General features: G+C 40.8%; 1 protein-coding gene across 3 annotated transcripts in view; it reads right to left on the bottom strand.

Moving 5' to 3' along the window:
* Positions 1–19,010, bottom strand: part of MINDY2 (MINDY lysine 48 deubiquitinase 2) — an 83,592-nt gene that overhangs the window by 49,290 nt on the left and 15,292 nt on the right. For all 3 annotated transcript variants that reach the window (XM_021940611.2, XM_003900991.4, XM_009210283.3), the window contains exons 2-3: positions 17,017–17,074; positions 3,361–3,425 (exon numbers count right to left, since the gene is read on the bottom strand). In XM_021940611.2, the coding sequence (XP_021796303.2) occupies positions 3,361–3,425; positions 17,017–17,074 (123 nt within the window). The remainder of the gene's footprint in view (positions 1–3,360; positions 3,426–17,016; positions 17,075–19,010) is intronic.

Here is a 19,010-nt window from a genome sequence, read left to right as displayed (position 1 = left end):
TGCCACCAGACCCAGCTAATTTTGTATTTTTAGTAGAGACGGGGTTTCTCCATGTTGGTCAGGCTGGTCTCGAACTCCCGACCTCAGGTGATCCACCCGCCTCAGCCTCCCAAAGTGCTGGGATTACAGGCATGAGCCACTGCGCCCGGCCTAAATTTAAATACAAAATATATTTTAAGAATATATTTGCACTCATTAAAAATTTGTTATGAACACACACACATCATGTTTTCTTGTACTGTCAGTATATTATTAGACAAAACTGGAAAAAATAGGCTCTTTGCTTACATTACAACTTCTGGTAAAGAGTTTTAATTGGGAATATTGCAGCTCTGTGTTGGTCTTTCTAAAATTAGATTTGAAGAGGTCTGCTCAAGTAAAATTATACAAAAAAGAACACTATTACATCACACTTGTGGAACATTACACATTAGCTCAGACTGAGCCCAGCCATATAAGCTTGACATACACTATTTTCAAAACTAACAGTAATGTAATTATAACACCTTAGAGTTTCAGTGTTTATTTTAAAAGCAGGGTACTTTTTGCCTGATATGTTTATGAGAAATGCAAGCAGTTGTTAGATATTCTTTGTTTCAACTTTGAGCCAATATTTCCAATCTCTCTTTAAGATTCCTGATCAGTGTAATGGGAATGTATTCTAAGACTGCAAGATGGACTTAAACCAAATGCTGATAATATTTGCAAGCATTTTTATTTTTCTTTCTTTCTTAATTTTTTGATATGCAGTCTTCCTATATCACACCCAGACTGGTCTTGAACTCTTAGGCTCAAGTAATGCTCCTCCCTTAGTCTCCTGAGTACCTGGAATTACAGCTGCGAACCACTGTGACTGGCTGCAAACAGTTTTCTTTTCTTTCCTTTTTTTTTTTTTTTTTTGTAACAGGGTCTCACTCTGTTGTCCAGGCTGGAATGTAGTGGTGTGATCTTGGCTCACAGCAACCTCTGCCTCCTGGGCTCAAGCGATCCTCTGACCTCAGCCTCCCACGTAGCTGGGACTATGGGCGTGTGCCACAATGCCCAGCCAGTGTTTTGTATTTTTTGTAGAGATAAGGTTTTGCCATGTTGCCCAGGCTGGTCTCACTCTTGGACTCAAGTGATCCGCCTGCCTTGGCCTCCCAAAGTGCTGGGATTACAGGCATGAGCTACCATGCCTGGTGCCTGCAAACACGAAAATTAGGATTTTCTCATTTCAATCAAGATTTTCTCAGGATTAGGCAACGAAAGTAAGATGAATTTGGAGGTTGATATCAGACTGCAACTATCATCCACAGTCCCTAATTTTAACTTTTTAATCAAAATAGCTTCATGATTTCAGTAAGAAATGATATAAATTTCATAAATACATGATATAAATTGAACCACTTTATACTTATCATGTACTGGTTTTATATACTAGAAGGTGGATAAGATTTCATTTGAAAAGAGGTTTCTATTGCTAAAAATGTTTAAATATCACTGTTTTAAGGTACAAATTCCCCTGATAAAATTTAAATGACTTAGAATACAAATTTGGCTTTAGCTGTAGATTTCCTTTCTTCTCCTTCTCCTTATTTTTTTTTTTTTTGAAAAGGAGTCTCACTCTGTTGCCCAGGCTAGAGTGCAGTGGTGTGATCTCGGCTCACTGCAAGCTCTGCCTCCCGGGTTCACGCCATTCTCCTGCCTCAACCTCCCGAGCAGCTAGGACTACAGGCACCTGCCACCATGCCCGGCTAATTTTTTGTATTTTTTTTTTAGTAGAGATGGGGTTTCACCATGTTAGCCAGGATGGTCTCGATCTCCTGACCTTGAGATCTGCCTGCCTTGGCCTACCAAAGTGCTGGGATTATAGGCGTGAGCCACCGCCCCCGGCCTCTTATTATTATTTTTTTGAGGCAGAATCTCCCTCTGCTGCCCAGGATGGAGTGCAGTGATGCAATCTCGGCTCACTGCAACCTCTGCCTCCCTGGTTCAAGCATTTCTCATGCCTCAACCTCCTGAGTAGCCGGGACTACAGGTATGCGCCGTTACGCCCAGCCAATTTTTGTATTTTTAGTAGAGATGGGGTTTTGCCATGTTGGACAGCTGGTCTCGAACACTTGAGAGTGACCCACCCACCTTGGCCTCCCAAAGTGCTGGGATTACAGAGCCACAGCATCTGGCCTAGATTTCGTATCTTATGATATGATGCAACGTAAGTTGTTGATTATTCTTTTTTTTTTTTTTTTTTTTTAATGAGACAGAGTCTTGCTCTGTCACCAGGCTGGAGTATAGTGGCGGGATTCCAGCTCGCTACAACCTCCTCCTTCTGATTCAAGTGATTCTGCGGCCTCAGCCTCACAAGTAGCTGGGACTACAGGCGTGCACCACCCTGCCCAGCTAATTTTTTTTGTATTTTTAGTAGAGATGGGGTTTCAACATGTTGGCAAGGATGGTCTCCATCTTCTGACCTTGTGAACTGCCCACCTGGGCCTCCCAAAGTGCTGGGATTACAGGTGTGAGCCACCACGCCCAGCCAACTTGTTGATTTTTCAAATTCTATAGGACTAGATTATCTGAACATTAAATTCAAGAAATTTTGCAAGACTGAAATGAGTTATGCTTTCTTTTTGCAAATTTGATACTGGTGAAAGTATGTTAAAAAGGTTGCTTTGAAAGTAAATGTGAAGGTTCCAACAATGTCTCTTTCTTCCCTGGCTAATACTTCCTTCCACTCTAAGAAGCCAATTCCTTCTTGTCTTTGCCAAGTAAAGGAAGAATACTGACGAAAATAAAACTCCGCTTGCTTTTTTCCAGCACCAATAATTTTGAACCTAGTGATACCTCCTACAATGCAGAACAGGATCTCTAAAGAACATGTCAAGGAATGTGGATACTGAAACTATCAAATAGCAAAACTTGTCCTAATGACATTCCATATACATCATTTGTTCAACTTTCTCCTGAACATAACTTAATTACAAAATATAAATAAAACTAGGAAAGATACATCAATGACAAATTCACCTGGAAGTCAGTTTTTCAAGAAAAACATTAGGTTTGATCCATCATGGAATGAGAAAAAAAAAAGGAAAAATACTGAGGAAAAAAATGAGAAGAAAAAGGAAAAAAAAAAAAGAGAAAAAAAGGAAAAAATCTGGCTGTGAGCTAAAAATGGATTTTATATTTTTAAAGAGGTATAAAAAAAGAAAACAAAGAATATGTAATAGAGACTGACCACATGTGGCCTGCAAAGTCTAAAGTGTTTACTATCTAATCCTTTATAGAAAAATGCTGCCAGCTACTAATAGAGACCAATGTATATATTTAAACTTTAAAATTATATACTTTATATACTTTAACAAAAATTGTGTTTATTACCTGTTCATAATTTAAACGTTGAATTTCTGAAATTTCTTTTGGCTTTGCATCAAGCATGTAATCTCCTGTAAAAAAAAGAATTGTAAAATGGCCTTTTAAAAACTTTTTTTTTCTGATTACAAAAGTAATAGATCTTATAAATGTTAAAACACTGTAGTTATAGCTAACATATAAAGTTGACTCACCAATCCTACCCAGAGAGAATCAATGTTAACTTTTCCTATCACCTCAAATATTTTTTCAATGTATATACTATAGTGCTTTTGAACTTTTTACTTCCATTTTATAATATATTTCAGCAGCATTCCCCGTTACTATGTATAAAGGTCCGAAAGGTTGTACCAAATTTCATGGCTGTGAACAATATAACTATTTCTTTTTTTTTTTTTTTTTTTTGAGACGGAGTCTGGGTCTGTCACCCAGGCTGGAGTGCTGTGGCCGATCTCAGCTCACTGCAAGCTCCGCCTCCCGGGTTCACGTCATTCTCCTGCCTCAGCTTCCCGAGTAGCTGGGACTACAGGCGCCCGCAACCTCGCCCGGCTAGTTTTTTGTATTTTTTAGTAGAGACGGGGTTTCACTGTGTTAGCCAGGATGGTCTCGATCTCCTGACCTCGTGATCCGCCCGTCTCGGCCTCCCAAAGTGCTGGGATTACAGGCTTGAGCCACCGCGCCCGGCCCCAATATAACTATTTCTGATTACCTCACCAACAATGGGTATTATCAGTCTTCTAAATGTTTGCAACCCTGAGAAGTAAAAAAAAAAAAAATTTAGCATCTGGCCGGTTTGGGTGGCTCATGCCTGTAATCCCAGCACTTTGGGAGGCTGAGGTGGGTGGATCACCTGAGGTCAGGAGTTCAGCCTGGCCAACATGGTGAAACCCCAACTCTACTAAAAATACAAAAATTAGCTGGGCGTGGTGGCAGGCACCTGTAATCCCAGCTACTTGGGAGGCTGAGGCAGGAGAATCGTTTGAACCTGGAAGGCAGAGGTTGCAGTGAGCTGAGATCGCGCCACTGTGCTCCAGCCTGGGCAACTGAGTGAGACTCTGTCCCAAAAAAAAAATTTTTTTTTTTTTTGCATTTAAAAAGATGGTATTTTTATATATGAGTTTTTATTTGGTATCACCTTTTAAATATATGTATAACCTTTTGGTATACGTGGCAACTTTTTAATATATGTAGAACCTTCTAAAAATATGGATCACAATTTTAATACTTTTAAATCTATGTATTATCTTTCAAATTATGTATTAACTGTATGTACATACTTTTTTCCTTTGAATTATCTACCTATATAATTTTCTTTTTTTTTTCTTTTTTTTTTTTTTAAGAGATGGGGTTTCGCCATGTTGCAGCATCCCAAAGTGTTGGGATCACAGGCATGAGCCACTGTGCCTGGCCTATCTTTTCTTATTGAACTGTAAAAGCTAAACTGGGCTGGGCATGGTGGCTCATGCCTATAATCCCAGTGCTTTGGGAGGCCAAGGAGGGTGGATTACTTGAGGTTAGGAGTTCAAGACCAGCCTGGCCAATATGGTGAAACCCTGTTTCTACTAAAAATACAAAAATTAGCCAGGCGTGGTGTTGTGCACCTGTAGTCCCAACTACTCAGGAGGCTGAGGCAGGAGAATTGCTTGAACCCAGGAAGTGGAGGTTGCAGTGAGCCAAGATCGCGCCATTGTACTCCAGCCTGGGTGATGGAGCCAGACTCTCTCTCAAAAACAAAAACAAATTTTATTTTTTTAAAATCTTGTCAACTGGTTAATCTGTCTCTACCCTTCCAGACAACTAGTTAACTGATTTTTTGTGAGATCTAGACTTAGTGACGTAACTGAGACTACACATTTTAGAAGACTTTTTTTTTTTTTTTTGAGACGGAGTCTTACTCTGTTGCCCAGGCTGGAGTGCAGTGGCGTGATCACAACTTGCTGCAACCTTAACCTCCCTAGGCTCAGGTGATCCTCCCACCTCAGCTTCCTGAGTAGCGGGGACTACAGGCATGCACCACCACACCTGGCTAATCGTTTAAAAAAATAAATAAATAAATAAAGCTAAACTGGATGCAGAAAAATGAGCAAAACTTGGAAAGGCAATGGGAGAAAAAGCATCTTTTGAGGGGAAGAATGAATGGAGAAAACACATATAAGAAAGATCATGTCACATGGACAACTTATAAGAAGATTTAATACAAAAGATTTATATTGTAAAGTAGTGGCAAACACAGTTGAATGAGTAAACTTGAACAGATTTTAGAAAATCCTAAATAATATGCTGATAAGTTTGGCTGACTGTAAAAGATCACACGGATCTTTATACTATATTAAGTAGAGAAGTGAAGGATGAAATTGATGCTTTAGGAAAAGCACACTGATATGTAGGCTAATTTAGAGAACAAAGAATGATACAGTTTGCAGGTAAATCAGGTTGTGAAGTATCAGTATACAGAAACAGAAAAAATTTCAAGGAAAGAATTAATATAACCTTGCTACTAATGGGATATTCTAGATAAACAGAAAACAAGAAACCAAAATTTGACAGCTACTTTAGGCCAAAAAAATGGAAGAGACAGTTTGGCATAAGTTTACTAGCTTATACCAGGTGAACATTTGGAAAAAAGGAAATACAGGCAACTCTGGGAGAAATCAAAATGCTTCAACATTGACCTGTCTTTACAGCGTATTTATATTCAAAAGATAAAATAATTTTTTCAAAGTCAGACAATGCCACCATCTCTATTATTTTCCTTACTTTATACTATGCCAGTCTTACCATCATACTAACAATATCAGATGGCTGAAGTCACAATATACATTCCAGTTTATGTTGAGTTTCATATTCCTGCTCATTTCCTGCCTTCTCCCTCCATCTCTTCCCCTACCTTACTTTATTACTCTTCCTAACACTTCCTGGCTATAGTGTTTCTTTCTCTATGCCAAAGCCCTCCAAAAAGCCATGTCCATGTCTGGCTCTGCTCTCATATTCTAGTAACAGAAATTTCCAGATTGAAATTCACCACTCTTCTAATCTTTGCCAATCAAAATTCCCATTTCCTTGGGGTACTTCAGCTAGGCACTAGGAAAGCAATTATTAGTTTCTCTTACAATCCCTCTACTAGTGTTTGCTTTTTAACTAAAAAACATCTTTTTTCTCCAGAGAAATGGAGCAATCTCAACAGGAGAACATCTAAATAGCTTAGAAAATTAATTTGTTCTGGCACGACTGACCCTGAGTAAAGTTTACTTTTGGTGAGGCAGAGCCTTCAGAATTTATTCGCCTACACCATTCTTGTTCACTTCTCCCCCATATCCCATTAAAATATTACTTTTACACTGTCACTAATAGCTAAGTCCTCTCACCAGTGATTCCCAAACCTCTTTAGCTACACCAGGTCTAGCTATTTCCCCACTAATTTTTCTTTTTCCTTATTAAAGTTATCTATCCTATGTTCTGCTTCCTCAGGGCTTTCCTAGCTAAGAGTTAGATAAATTTAACACACCAAGATGTGTTAACTATTTCTTTTATTACTCTTTCCAAGAAAAATACCATGCTGACATTTTCGTGGTTAAAGTACACTTATGCAGCCACATTAACTACATGTTGACACCTCCAAATAACTAGCTCACAGAACATACTCAGTAAATATTTACTGGATTGCTGGGCGCGGTGGCTCACGCCTATAATCCCAGCACTTTGGGAGGCCAAGGCGGGCAGATCACCTGAGGCCAGGAGTTTGAAACCAGCCTGGCCAAGATGATGAAACCCCATCTCTACTAAAAATACAAAAATTAGCTGGGTGTGGTGGCAGGCGCTTGTAATCCCAGCTACTTGGGAGGCTGAGGTGAGATAATCGCTTGAACCCGGGAGGCGGAGGTTGCAGTGAGCCAAGATTGGGCCGTTGCACTCTAGCCTGGGTGACAAGAGTGAAATTCCATCTCAAAAAAAAGAAAAAAATGTTGCTGGATTAAAAAAGGCAAGAAAAGGGCTGGGTGTGTGACTTATGCCTGTAGTCCCAGCACTTTGAGAGGGCAAGGTGGGTGGATTACAAGGTCAGCAGTTCAAGACCAGCCTGGCCAACATGGTGAAACCTCATCTCTACTAAAAAAAAAAAAAAAAATACAAAAATTAGCTGGGTGTGGTGGCGGGCGCCTGTAATCCCAGCTGCTTAGGTGGCTGAGGCAGGAGAACTGCTTGAGCCTGGGAGGCGGAGGTTGCAGTGAGCCAAGATCACACCATTGTACTCCAGCCTGGGCAAAAGAGCAAGACTCAGTTTCAGGAAAAAAAGAAAAGAAAAGAAAAGAAAGAAAAACACAAGTAGAGGAAATTTCAAACACCAAAAACACTTTGGGATGATAGAGGGGTAAGAGGGATATATTTTTGAGTACATGAGCTTTCAGCATTCTTTAAATCATAGAAAGTGCCCAGAGGGAGACAGCACATTAACCCTCTAAACATTGGTTTCCTCATCTGTAAAATAGAGGCATTACAATTTTGTGATGGCTTTATTTTTCCACCAATCTCATCCTTTGTACTATTAGTACTTCTGCACTTATGGCTCTGCTCATCGGTTCTCTGCCACCACAACTGTATTTCTTCATTTGCAGAACTCATGGCAAAAGAGCTCATTTTGTCTCAGAAGGTACGCAGACAAAGTCAAGTAGAGTGCTAGTGATAATGAGCAGGGAAGAGGTTAGGTAAACGGCATCAACTTGTGATAGCACAGAAAGTAGAGCCAGAATGAAGATAAGAGCTATGGAGTGGCAGCACAGTTTAACACTGTCCAGTCGAAATATAATGGAAGCCACAAATTTGAGCTCAATGTAATTTTAAATTTTCTAGTAGCCACATTAATAAAAGTCAAAATAAATAGGTAAAATTAGTTTTTTTTTTGTTTTTTTTTTTGAGATAGGGTCTCACTTTGTCACCCAGGCTGGAGTATAGTGGCACAAACATGGTTCATGGCAGCCTTGAACTTCCAGGCTCAAGTGATCCTCCTGCCTCAACCTCCTGAGTAGCAGGGACTACAGGTGAGCTTTATTACACATGGCTAATTTTTAAATTCTTTGTAAAGACAGGGTTTTGCCATGTTGCCCAGGCTGGTCTTGAACTCCTGAGCTCAAGTGATCTGCCTGCCTCAGTCTCCTGAAGTGCTGGGATAAAAGGCATGAACCATCACACCTGGGCAAAATCAAGCTTAATAATATATTTTACTTAACCTAGTATATGAAAATTTCAACAATCAATATTTTAAAATTACTGATATTCTTTTTTAACGAAGTCTTTGAAATCCGGTGTATATTTTACATTTACAGAACATCTCAATTCACACTGGCCACATTTCAAGTACTCGAGAGCCGCATGTACCTACCGGCTACTATATTCTTCAGTGCAGGTTTAGGTGATATATGGTAATGACCTAACAAAGAATAGTAAATGAGTCCAATTTGACTCAATCTGCCATCTGAGAACAAGGAAAGGAGGGTGGAGAGTGGATGGATATGGAAGAGCTGGATAGGAAACAGGGTCAGAAATACATGTAACTCATTACTTAAATTATATATAGTTATATATAAATGGCCAGGTGCGGTGGCTAATGCCTATAATCCTAGCACTTTGGGAGGCCAAGGCAGGTGGATCACTTGAAGCCAGGAATTCAAGACGAGCCCAGCCAACACCGGGAAACCCCGTCTCTACTAAAAATACAAAAATTAGCCAGGCATGCTGGCGGGCACCCATAATCCCAGCTACTTGCGAGGCTGAGGCAGGAGAATTGCTTGAACCTGGGAGGCAGAAGTTGCAGTGAGCAAGATCATGCCACTGCACTCCAGCTTGGGCAACAGAGAACCAGTTTCAAAAAACAAAACAAAATAAAACTACATTTAACTTTTTATTATGCCATTTAGGAAACTAAAATAGATTAAGCATCCTATTACAGTAAATTCAAACTTCCTGCCTGGCTCACAAGACTCTCTTGCCACAATCTACTTATCTCTATTTCTTTAACTATACAACATGCAGATTTACCAAGTATAGTCAAATTAGACTCATACACTGTTCCTTCAATATGCCTTACATATTTCCACCTCTAGCTTGAGCTTAAGATAGTTTCCACCTAGCCCTCAAACAACCTTTCTTATTCTTTACAACAGCATAGATTCTAACTATCCTTCAAAGCCCAATACAAGTCACATGTTCTCCTTTAAGCCTTTTCTACTCCTTACCCACTTCCCATACCCATTTATACCCAAACTTCTCAAAAGTTTTCTGCCCTTGAGGCTCCACTTCCTTACCTCCCAGACACTCTTCAACTCACCACTCCATTTCCATCTCATCACTGCAGTGACACGGTTTGATGAAGGTCACAATAACCTTCACACTGCCAAGTCATAACGGGAGTATTCTCCAGTATTCAATACTCTTTCTCCTTTCTTCTAATAATCTTCACCTTCTCTGGGCTTCATTATACCACTCTATCCTGGCTTTTCTCCTATCTTACTACCAGCTACTTCTTCACTATTTCTCTGTCCTCTACTTCATTCATTTTAGCAGAGGTGATGTTGCACCTAAAGGAGCAAAAACTGGTTCTTGGTGCAGGAGGGTGGGTGGCAAAAAAAAAACAAAAAAACAAAAAAACAAAAAAACTTAAGATAGTATAATGGCTTATAGCCTTCAAATGGCCACAGTACAAAAAAAAACCCATACAATAGACCCACACAAAATGGCTCAAGCCTGTAATGCTAGCACTTTGGGAGGCCGAGGCGGGCGGATCACGAGGTCAGGAGATCGAGACTATCCTGGCTAACATGGTGAAACCCCGTCTCTACTAAAAATACAAAAAATTAGCTGGGCCTGTTGGCAGATGCCTGTAGTCCCAGCTACTCGGGAGGCTGAAGCAGGAGAATGGCATGAACCGGGAGGTGGAGCTTGCAATGAGCTGAGATCCGGCCACTGCACTCCAGCCCGGGCAACAGAGCGAGACTCCATCTCAAGAAAAACAAAACCAAAACCAAAAAATACATACAATATATTTACATTAAAATGTCCTGAAGTGAGCCATTAGGACATAAGTGTCTATAAAGGCTCCTCAGAATGGCAATAATGAAAAGAAAGTTGAAACACTGCTCCACCTAATCTCTACACGCTGGGAAACTTCAGGGGAGATTCCTGGACCCTCTTCTTTTCTCTCTCTATTATCTTATCAACTTCCACAGATTTAAATACCATTTTTATACTGATGACTTCTAAATTCTTATCTCAAATTTCAGTGTTCTCTGGAACTCATAGTCTTCCATTAGCAAATTCCCTAGATATTCAACTTCTCTGAACGTTCCCTTCACCTTACTATCTGAGTATCTGGCTCTGTCTTGATGACAATGCAGTTCTCTTAAGTGATAGTTCTGTTCTCTCTCATACTTCTTTTACCAGTGAGCCTCAAAGTGGAATAGGTACCCACTTGTTGTTGAAAGTAAGAGGGAAGGTATAAAATAATTGCCTAGAGAAATGAGAGAGTGAATGGATTAGAGACCTGTGGTATGATTTTGGGGTGTTACCTTTGAGGTTATTCTCTCTCCTCTTCCTCCCTAAATTCCTCAGTTTTAAAACTCAGATAATTCTACCCATTATCTACCCACCTTGTTGCAGTTATCTACTGACCTCCAGGCCAATACCCTTTATTCTTAGCTCCTTTCTCCAACACAAATCCCATAATTTTTGGTAATTCCAATAAGCATGGGGATGTCTCTTCCAACACCCTGCCTCTCTGTTCCTTGACCTCTTCTCCAACGAAAATATGTTATGCTTCAAACACACACACACACACACACACACACCCCAGAAAAACCTTTTATTCTACTTTATCTCAGAAACTCATTTCCCATGGTAATACGTTTCATTATTACCAAAAATTCCTCAGCTGTATCAGGAATCGAGACTTACAATCCATTAATCTCATTACATTTTCCTTCCACACACTTACATCATTTCCTCTTTACGCAGCTTAAATTCTATGGCCCGTGATTATAATCACTCTCTATACACACCTTCATACTTTAGACTACTCCCCTCATCCCCCACCGCACAACCCTGGCCCCACCACTGGCAACATGTAGAGCAACATACCCTAGATTCTTTCGTCAACACACTCATCAGGCAAAAATTCAGCTCTGGTTAAATCCTGGCCTCCCATCATTCAGACCTGGACTCGTACAGCTGAACATGACTGAGAAAACAACAGCATCCTGGCTGGTTTCACTAACCCCAAAGGTAACATCCCAAAATCCTACCACAGCTCTCTAATCCATTCACTCTCCCATTTCTCTAGGCAATTATTTTATACCTTCCCTCTTACTTTTAACAACTCCTCCCTCATCCTCACTCCCAACTGATGACTTTGTTTCCTATTTCATTGAGAAAATAGAAGCACTCAAGAGACTAGCTACAACCACATCCACCCACTTACCTGCACCTATTTGTAATACGTTCTGTCTTTCCTCCTATTACCATGGATGAACTATCTAAGGCTAGATTTTCTATTTGTATAAAGTACTTTCTGCAGCTCCTTTTCTCTAGTTTTCTCTTTTATAAAATGGCTTTGAGGTATAATCCACATCCCATACAACCTACCCACTTAAAATGTACAATTCAATTATTTTTTGTAGTATATTCACAGGATTATGAAACTATCATCATGATCTAATTTTATTATTGACTGATTGATTGATTGAGACAGAGTCTCACTGTCGCCCAGGCTGGAGTGCAGTGGTGTTATCTCTGCTCACTACAACCTCTGACTGCTGGGTTCAAGCGATTCTTCTGCCTCAGCCTCGCAAGTAGCTAGGACTACAGGCATGCGCCACCACACCCGGCTAATTCTTTGTATTTTTAGTAGAGATGGGGTTTCGCCACGTTGCCCAGGCTGGTCTTGAACTCCTGAGCTCAAGTGAACCACCCACCTCAACCACCCAAAGTGCTGGGATTACAGGTGTGAGCCACTGTGCCAGTCCCATTTTGGTCCTCCCTAAAAGAAACCCTGTACCCATTAGCAGTCAACCCCCATTTCACCCGATCTCTTTCCCAACCCTAAGCAACCACTAAACTACTTTCTGTCTCTATAAATTTGCCTATTCAAGTTTTTTTTAATTTTCATTTTTTAGAGATAAGGTTCTTGCTCTCTTACCCAGGCTGGAATGCAGTGGTATGGTCATAGCTCATTGCAGTCTCAAACTCCCGGGTTCAAGTGATCATTCCACCTCAGCCTCCCAAGCAGCTGGGACCATAGGCATGTACCACCAGCCTGACTAATGGATGTTTCATATAAAGGGAATCATATACTCTTTTGTGACTTTGCCTCTTTCACTTAAATGTTTTAGGGTTCATCCATGTTATAGCATGTATTCATACTTCATACCTTTTTATGGCTGAATAATATTCCATTGTACAAATTTACATTTGTTTATCTGCTCATCAGTTGATAGACATTTCAGTTGTTTCCATTTTTTGACTACTAGGAATAATGCTGCTTTGAACATATTTTTTTTTTTTCCCTGAGACAGAGTCTTGCTCTGTTGCCTAGGCTGGAATGCAATGGCATGATCTCAGATCACTGCAACTTCCACCTCTTGAGTTCAAGCGATTCTTCTGTTTTGGCCTCCTGAGTAGCTGGAATTATAGGCACGTGCCACCACGCCTGGCTAATTTTTATGTTCTTAGTAGAGACGGGGTTTTACCACCTTGGCCAGGCTGGTCTCAAACTCTTGACATTGTGATCCACCTGCCTTGGCCTCCCAAAATGCTGGGATTACAGGCGTAAGCCACAGCACCTAGCCCGAACATTTTTATACAAGTTGTACGGACATATGTTTTCACTTCTCTTGGGTAAATACCTAGGAATGATATTTCATGGTCATACGGTAATTCTCTTTAACTTTTTAAATTGCCAAACTGCTTTTCAAAGTGGCTGTATTATTTTACATTTCTACTGGCTAGGTGTGAGGGTTTCCAGTTTTCTCTTGTTTCCAGTCAGGTTTTCATCCCATACTCTCATCAAGGTTACCAATGACCTCCTTATGGCTAAATAGTCAATTTTTAGTCTTCCTCCTGTTTGAGCTATTATCAGCATTTGATTCAGCTCATCTCTCACTCTTCCTTGAAACATTTCTTCATTAGGATTCTAGGAAATCACAGCCTCCTATTTTTCTTCTACCTGGCTGAGCATGCTGGCTCTTTCTCCTTCCCCATCTTCTAATCACTGGCATATCTTGGACTCAGTCTACTGACCTTTTCTCTTCAATCTACTACATTCCATCCCTTAATGATCTCACCCAATCTAACTACTGTTTATATATGTTGTCTGTAAATACATATTTACAGGCTAGACTTGTACTGTCTAATACAGTAGCCAGTAGCAATATGTGGCTATTAAATTTAATTTACATTATATAAAATTAAAAATTCATTTCCTTGGTCACATTACACACACACACACAAACACATACACACACACACAATTTTGAGATAGGGTCTTGCCCTGTTGCCCAGGGTAGAGTGCAGTGTTGTGATCTTGGCTCACTGCAGCCTCTGAATCCTGGGCTCAAGCAATCCTCCCACCTCAGCTTCCCAAGTAGCTGGGACTACAGGTGCACACCATCACGCCTGGCTAATTTTTGAATTTTTAAGTGGAGATGGGGTCTCACCATGTTGCCCAGGCTGGCCTCAAACTCCTGGGCTCAAGACAGGAGCTACATTTTAAGAGCTTGAGGGCCACATGTGGCTAGTGGCTACTGAACTGGACAGTACAGATACAGAACATTTCTATCATTACAGAAATTTTAATTGTATAGTGCTGATCCAGACCTCTCCTCTGAACTCAAGATATATATATCTCTCTCTCAATAATTGCTTTCCTGATGGCTCCATTTTTTTTTTGAGACGGAGTCTCGCTCTGTCACCCAGGCTGGAGTGCAGTGGCCGGATCTCAGCTCACTGCAAGCTCTGCCTCCCGGGTTTATGCCATTCTCCTGCCTCAGCCTCCCGAGTAGCTGGGACTACAGGCGCCCGCCACCTCGCTCGGCTACTTTTTTGTATTTTTTAGAGGAGACGGGGTTTCACCGTGTTAGCCAGGATGGTCTCGATCTCCTGACCTCGTGATCCGCCCGCCTCGGCCTCCCAAAGTGCTGGGATTACAGGCTTGAGCCACCGCGCCCAGCCTCCAATTATACTTTCTAAAAAAAGGGTCTTCCTGCCGGGTGCAGTGGCTCATGCCTGTAATCCCAGCACTTTGAGAGGCCAAGGCGGGGGGATTGCTTAAGCCCAGGAGTTCAAGACAAGCCTGGGCAACACAGTGAAATCTGATCTCTACAAAAATAAAACTTGACCAGGCACGGTGGCTCACGCCTGTAATCCCAGCACTTTGGGAGGCCGAGGTGGGCGGATCACCTGAGGTCGGGAGTTCAAGACCAGCCTGATCAACATGGAGAAACCCTGTCTCTACTAAAAACACAAAATTAGCCGGGTGTGGTAGCACATGCCTGTAATCCCAGCTACTCGGGAGGCTGAGGCAGGAGAATCACTTGAACCCAGGAGGTGGAGGCTGTGGTGAGCCGAGATCATGCCATTGCACTCCAGCCTGGGCAACAAGAGTGAAACTCTGTCTCAAAAAAAAAAAATCAAAAATCTAAAAATTAGCTGGGTGTGGCAGCATGTGCATGTAGTCCCAGTTACTAGGCAGGCTCACGTGGGAGGATCACCTGAGCCTAGGGAGGTCGAGATTGCAGCAAGTCATGATCACGCCACTGCACTCCAGCCTGGGCGATAGAGTAAGACTCTGTCTCAAAAGAAAAAAATAAAAAAAGAGTCTTCTAAAATTTGCAGTGTCATTTATATCACTAAGTCTGTATCTCACAAAAAAATGAGTTAACTAGTTGTCTGGAAGGGTACGGACAAATTAACCAGTGGACAAGATATTTCTTTTCTTTTTTTTTTGAGATGGAATCTCACTTTGTCACCCAGGCTGGAGGACAGTGGTGCAATCTCGGCTCACTGCAAGCTACGCCTCCCGGGTTCACATCATTCTCCTGTCTCAGCCTCCCAAGTAGCTGAGACATCAGGTGCCCCCCACCACGCCTGGCTAATTTTTTTGTATTTTTTAGTAAAGACAGGGTTTCACCGTGTTAGCCAGGATGGTCTCAATCTCCTGACCTCGTGATCTGCCCACCATGGCCTCCCAAAGTTCTGGGATTACAGGCGTGAGCTACCGTGCCCGGCCCCAGGTGACAAGATTTTTAAAAAATAAAATTTGTTTTTGTTTTTGAGACGGAGTCTCACTCCATCACCCTGGCTAGAGTGCAGTGGCATGATCTCAGCTCATTGCAACCTCCACCTCTTAAGTTCAAGCAATTCTCCCACCTCATCCTCCCAAATAGTTAGGACTTACAGGTGCATGACACCACACCCGGTTAATTTTTGTAATTTTAGTAGACACAGGGGTTTCACCATGTTGGCCAGGCTGGTTTCGAACTATTGACCTCAAGTGATCCACCTGCCTTGGCCTCCCAAAGTGTTGGCATTACAGGCGTGAGTCACTACACCTGGTCTTAATAAAAATTTAATTACTGAAAAAACTGTAAGAATACGGATTAAGATTTCCTATTTGGTAATAGTATAAATATATAAATTCTTACTTGCCAGATTATAAAAGGCCACAATGTGATGTACAACTGCCTGCTCTCTAAACAAGTTCAACTCAATGTAGCCAGTCTACAAACTATATTACTGGTCTGTTTTGAAATAAGCAGCTTAGGCCGGCCGCGGTGGCTCAGGCCTGTAATCCCAGCACTTTGGGAGGCCGAGGCGGGCGGATCACAAGGTCAGGAGATCGAGACCACGGTGAAACCCCGTCTCTACTAAAAATACAAAAAATTAGCTGGGCGCGGTGGCGGGCGCCTGTAGTCCCAGCTACTTAGGAGGCTGAGGCAGGAGAATGGTGTGAACCCGGGAGGCGGAGCTTCCAGTGAGCCAAGATCGCACCACTGAACTCCAGCCTGGGCGACAGAGTGAGACTGTCTCAAAAAAAAAAAAAAAAAAAAAGAAATAAGCAGCTTAGAGAAGAATGCAATTCAATACATTACTTCCTTCAACAAGAAAATTTTCCTATAAAAAATTTCAGTTGAAATGAACAGTGTGCTTACTAATGTAAATATTTTACATCCTAGGAGAAGATTCTATCTCACTGCAGACTGATAACTAACATTTTGTAGACTGGCATAGGTCCATGAATCACACACTTTCAGTAGCACTGCTCTAAATCACCTCCTTTGTCTTTGATTCAAGTCTACCCAATATTTTTGAACACTTTCCACATGCAATGTCAGCGATTCTGTGCCATCTCCCATTCTACAATTTATTGGGATTAAGATGTATCTTGTTTTCTAGACGTTACCTAGATTCCTTATGTGTATTACAGAATTTCAATGCTGGTCAGAAAGAAGACTATACCATCTAAGAACAGTAACATACTGATAAAAATTTTTAATTAGCAGATTCAAAATTGTAATTTTAAAATAGATTATATAATAGCACTTCAGAAAGGTGAGACTGGGTAATAAACTAGCTTTGAAAACGTTTGTTTTGAAAGAGATATAAAATCCACTTTTCAACACTAACCTAAATATTCCATCAGCTGCTCAGCAGTTATGATTTCCATCATCGGTGGAAGTTTCACCTGAAAAACAAAATATTATTTCTATAAAATTAAATGTTTTAGGTGACTAAAGTGTTTTTTGCAGTCAGAAACACAAATACTTATGTCTATATTATGGATCTACTATACTTATACATTAGCATTCACATATATTAGAATCTTTATAGCCAGTCTTTTTTTTTTTTTTTTTTTTTGAGACAGAGTCTCTCTCTGTTGCCCAGCTGGAGTGCAGTGGCGCAATCTTGGCTCACTGCAAGCTCCGCCTCTCGCGTTCACACCATTCTCCTGCCTCAGCCTCTGAGTAGCTGGGAATACAGGTGCCCGCCACCACGCCCGGCTAATTTTTTTGTATTTTTAGTAGAAACGGGGCTCTACGTGTTAGCCAGGATGGTCTCGATCTCCTGACCTCGTAATCCACCCGCCTCAGCCTCCCAAAGTGCTGGGATTACAGGCGTGAGCCACCGAGCCTGGCCTATAACCAGTCTTTACTATATTATTCTATTTATTAGGTTGATACAAAAGTAACTGTGGTTTTTGCTATTAAAAGTAATGCAAAGCTTAAAAACAGGCAAAATTTAACTATATTGTTTAGAGCTGCACACATAGGAGATAAAACTATTAAGAAGTAAAGAAATGGGCTGGGCACAGTGGCTCACGCCTGTAATCCCAACACTCTCAGAGGCGAAGGTGGGCAGATCACTTGAGGTCAGTAGTTAGAGGCCAGCCTGGCCAACATGGTGAAACCTCCCGTCTGGGCAATAAAATAAAAAGAAAAAAAAAAGTAAAGAAATAGGCTGGGTATAGTAGCTCACGCCTGTAATCCCAGCACTTTGGGAGGCTGAGGCAAGCAGATCACTTGAGGTTGAGAGTTCGAGATCAGCCTAGCCAACATGGTGAAACCATCTCTCTACTAAAACTACAAAAATTAGCTGGGCATGGTGGCACATGCTTATAATCCCAGCTACTTGGGAGGCTGAGGCAGGAGAATCACCTGGACCCAGGAGGCGGAGGTTGCAGTGAGCCAAGATTGTGCCACTGCACTCCAGCCTGGGTGACAAGAGTGAAACTCCATCTCAATAAAATATAAATTAGTAAGTAAAGAAAAGGATGCTATTAAAAAAAATCAAGATTATGGTTATCCCTAGTGGTAACGGAAGGAGTTATAGTTGGAAAGGGGCTTTTAAGGGGATTCTGACAAGCTGACAACGCTCTATTCTTTGACCTTCTTGACCTGCAATGGTAGTTCCACTGATGTTTGCTTTATAATAATTTATTAAACTGGACATCTATTTTATGTATGTTTCTATGTGTTACATTTCACAATAAAAAGTTTAAAAGTAAATAGATACATTATAGTGATATTTAAACTAAAAACCCCAGAAAATCCATTAAAATTAATTCAGCTGCAACAACACATTAGTCTAAATTAATTTTTCAAATGCATTGTCAAATGAATGACATAGATATTACAGTCAATGACTGCAAATACTTTAACTGACAGTCACAAGCACACTCCAGGGTATATTTATAGACTAGGAGAAAAAATAAATACTGTAGGATGGACACTCAAAGTAATTACTGTATCAATGATAGAAGAATAGTAACATTGTTAAAAATTCTTCAGCAATTATTTTGTGTTCAACTAAGGAAATCCTTTAAATCAGCGATTCTTCCAACAATTCTCCCAAATGTTGAAAAAGGTCCTCTAGGTGTTTATGTTATCAAATGTAATAATGTCACAATTTTGTTTTAATCAACAAGTAAAATAAGTTTTTAAAAAGACCCCTATAAAACAGAATGGTCTGAAGCCCTCTGTAAGCATAGATGACAGTCAATAGTTATAATTAGTCATCTAGTAGATTTATTATTCAGTAAAAACCAAGAGATGTCTTTGAGGTTTGATCGTCATTTCATTCTAAATTATTTTTATTGTCTGTGACTTTTTTTTTTTGAGACG

This window comes from Papio anubis, chromosome 7 (assembly GCF_008728515.1).
Source record: "Papio anubis isolate 15944 chromosome 7, Panubis1.0, whole genome shotgun sequence".
Taxonomy (NCBI): domain Eukaryota; kingdom Metazoa; phylum Chordata; class Mammalia; order Primates; family Cercopithecidae; genus Papio; species Papio anubis.
Note: the sequence above shows the minus strand (reverse complement) of the source record. Positions and strands in the feature narration are given on the sequence as shown.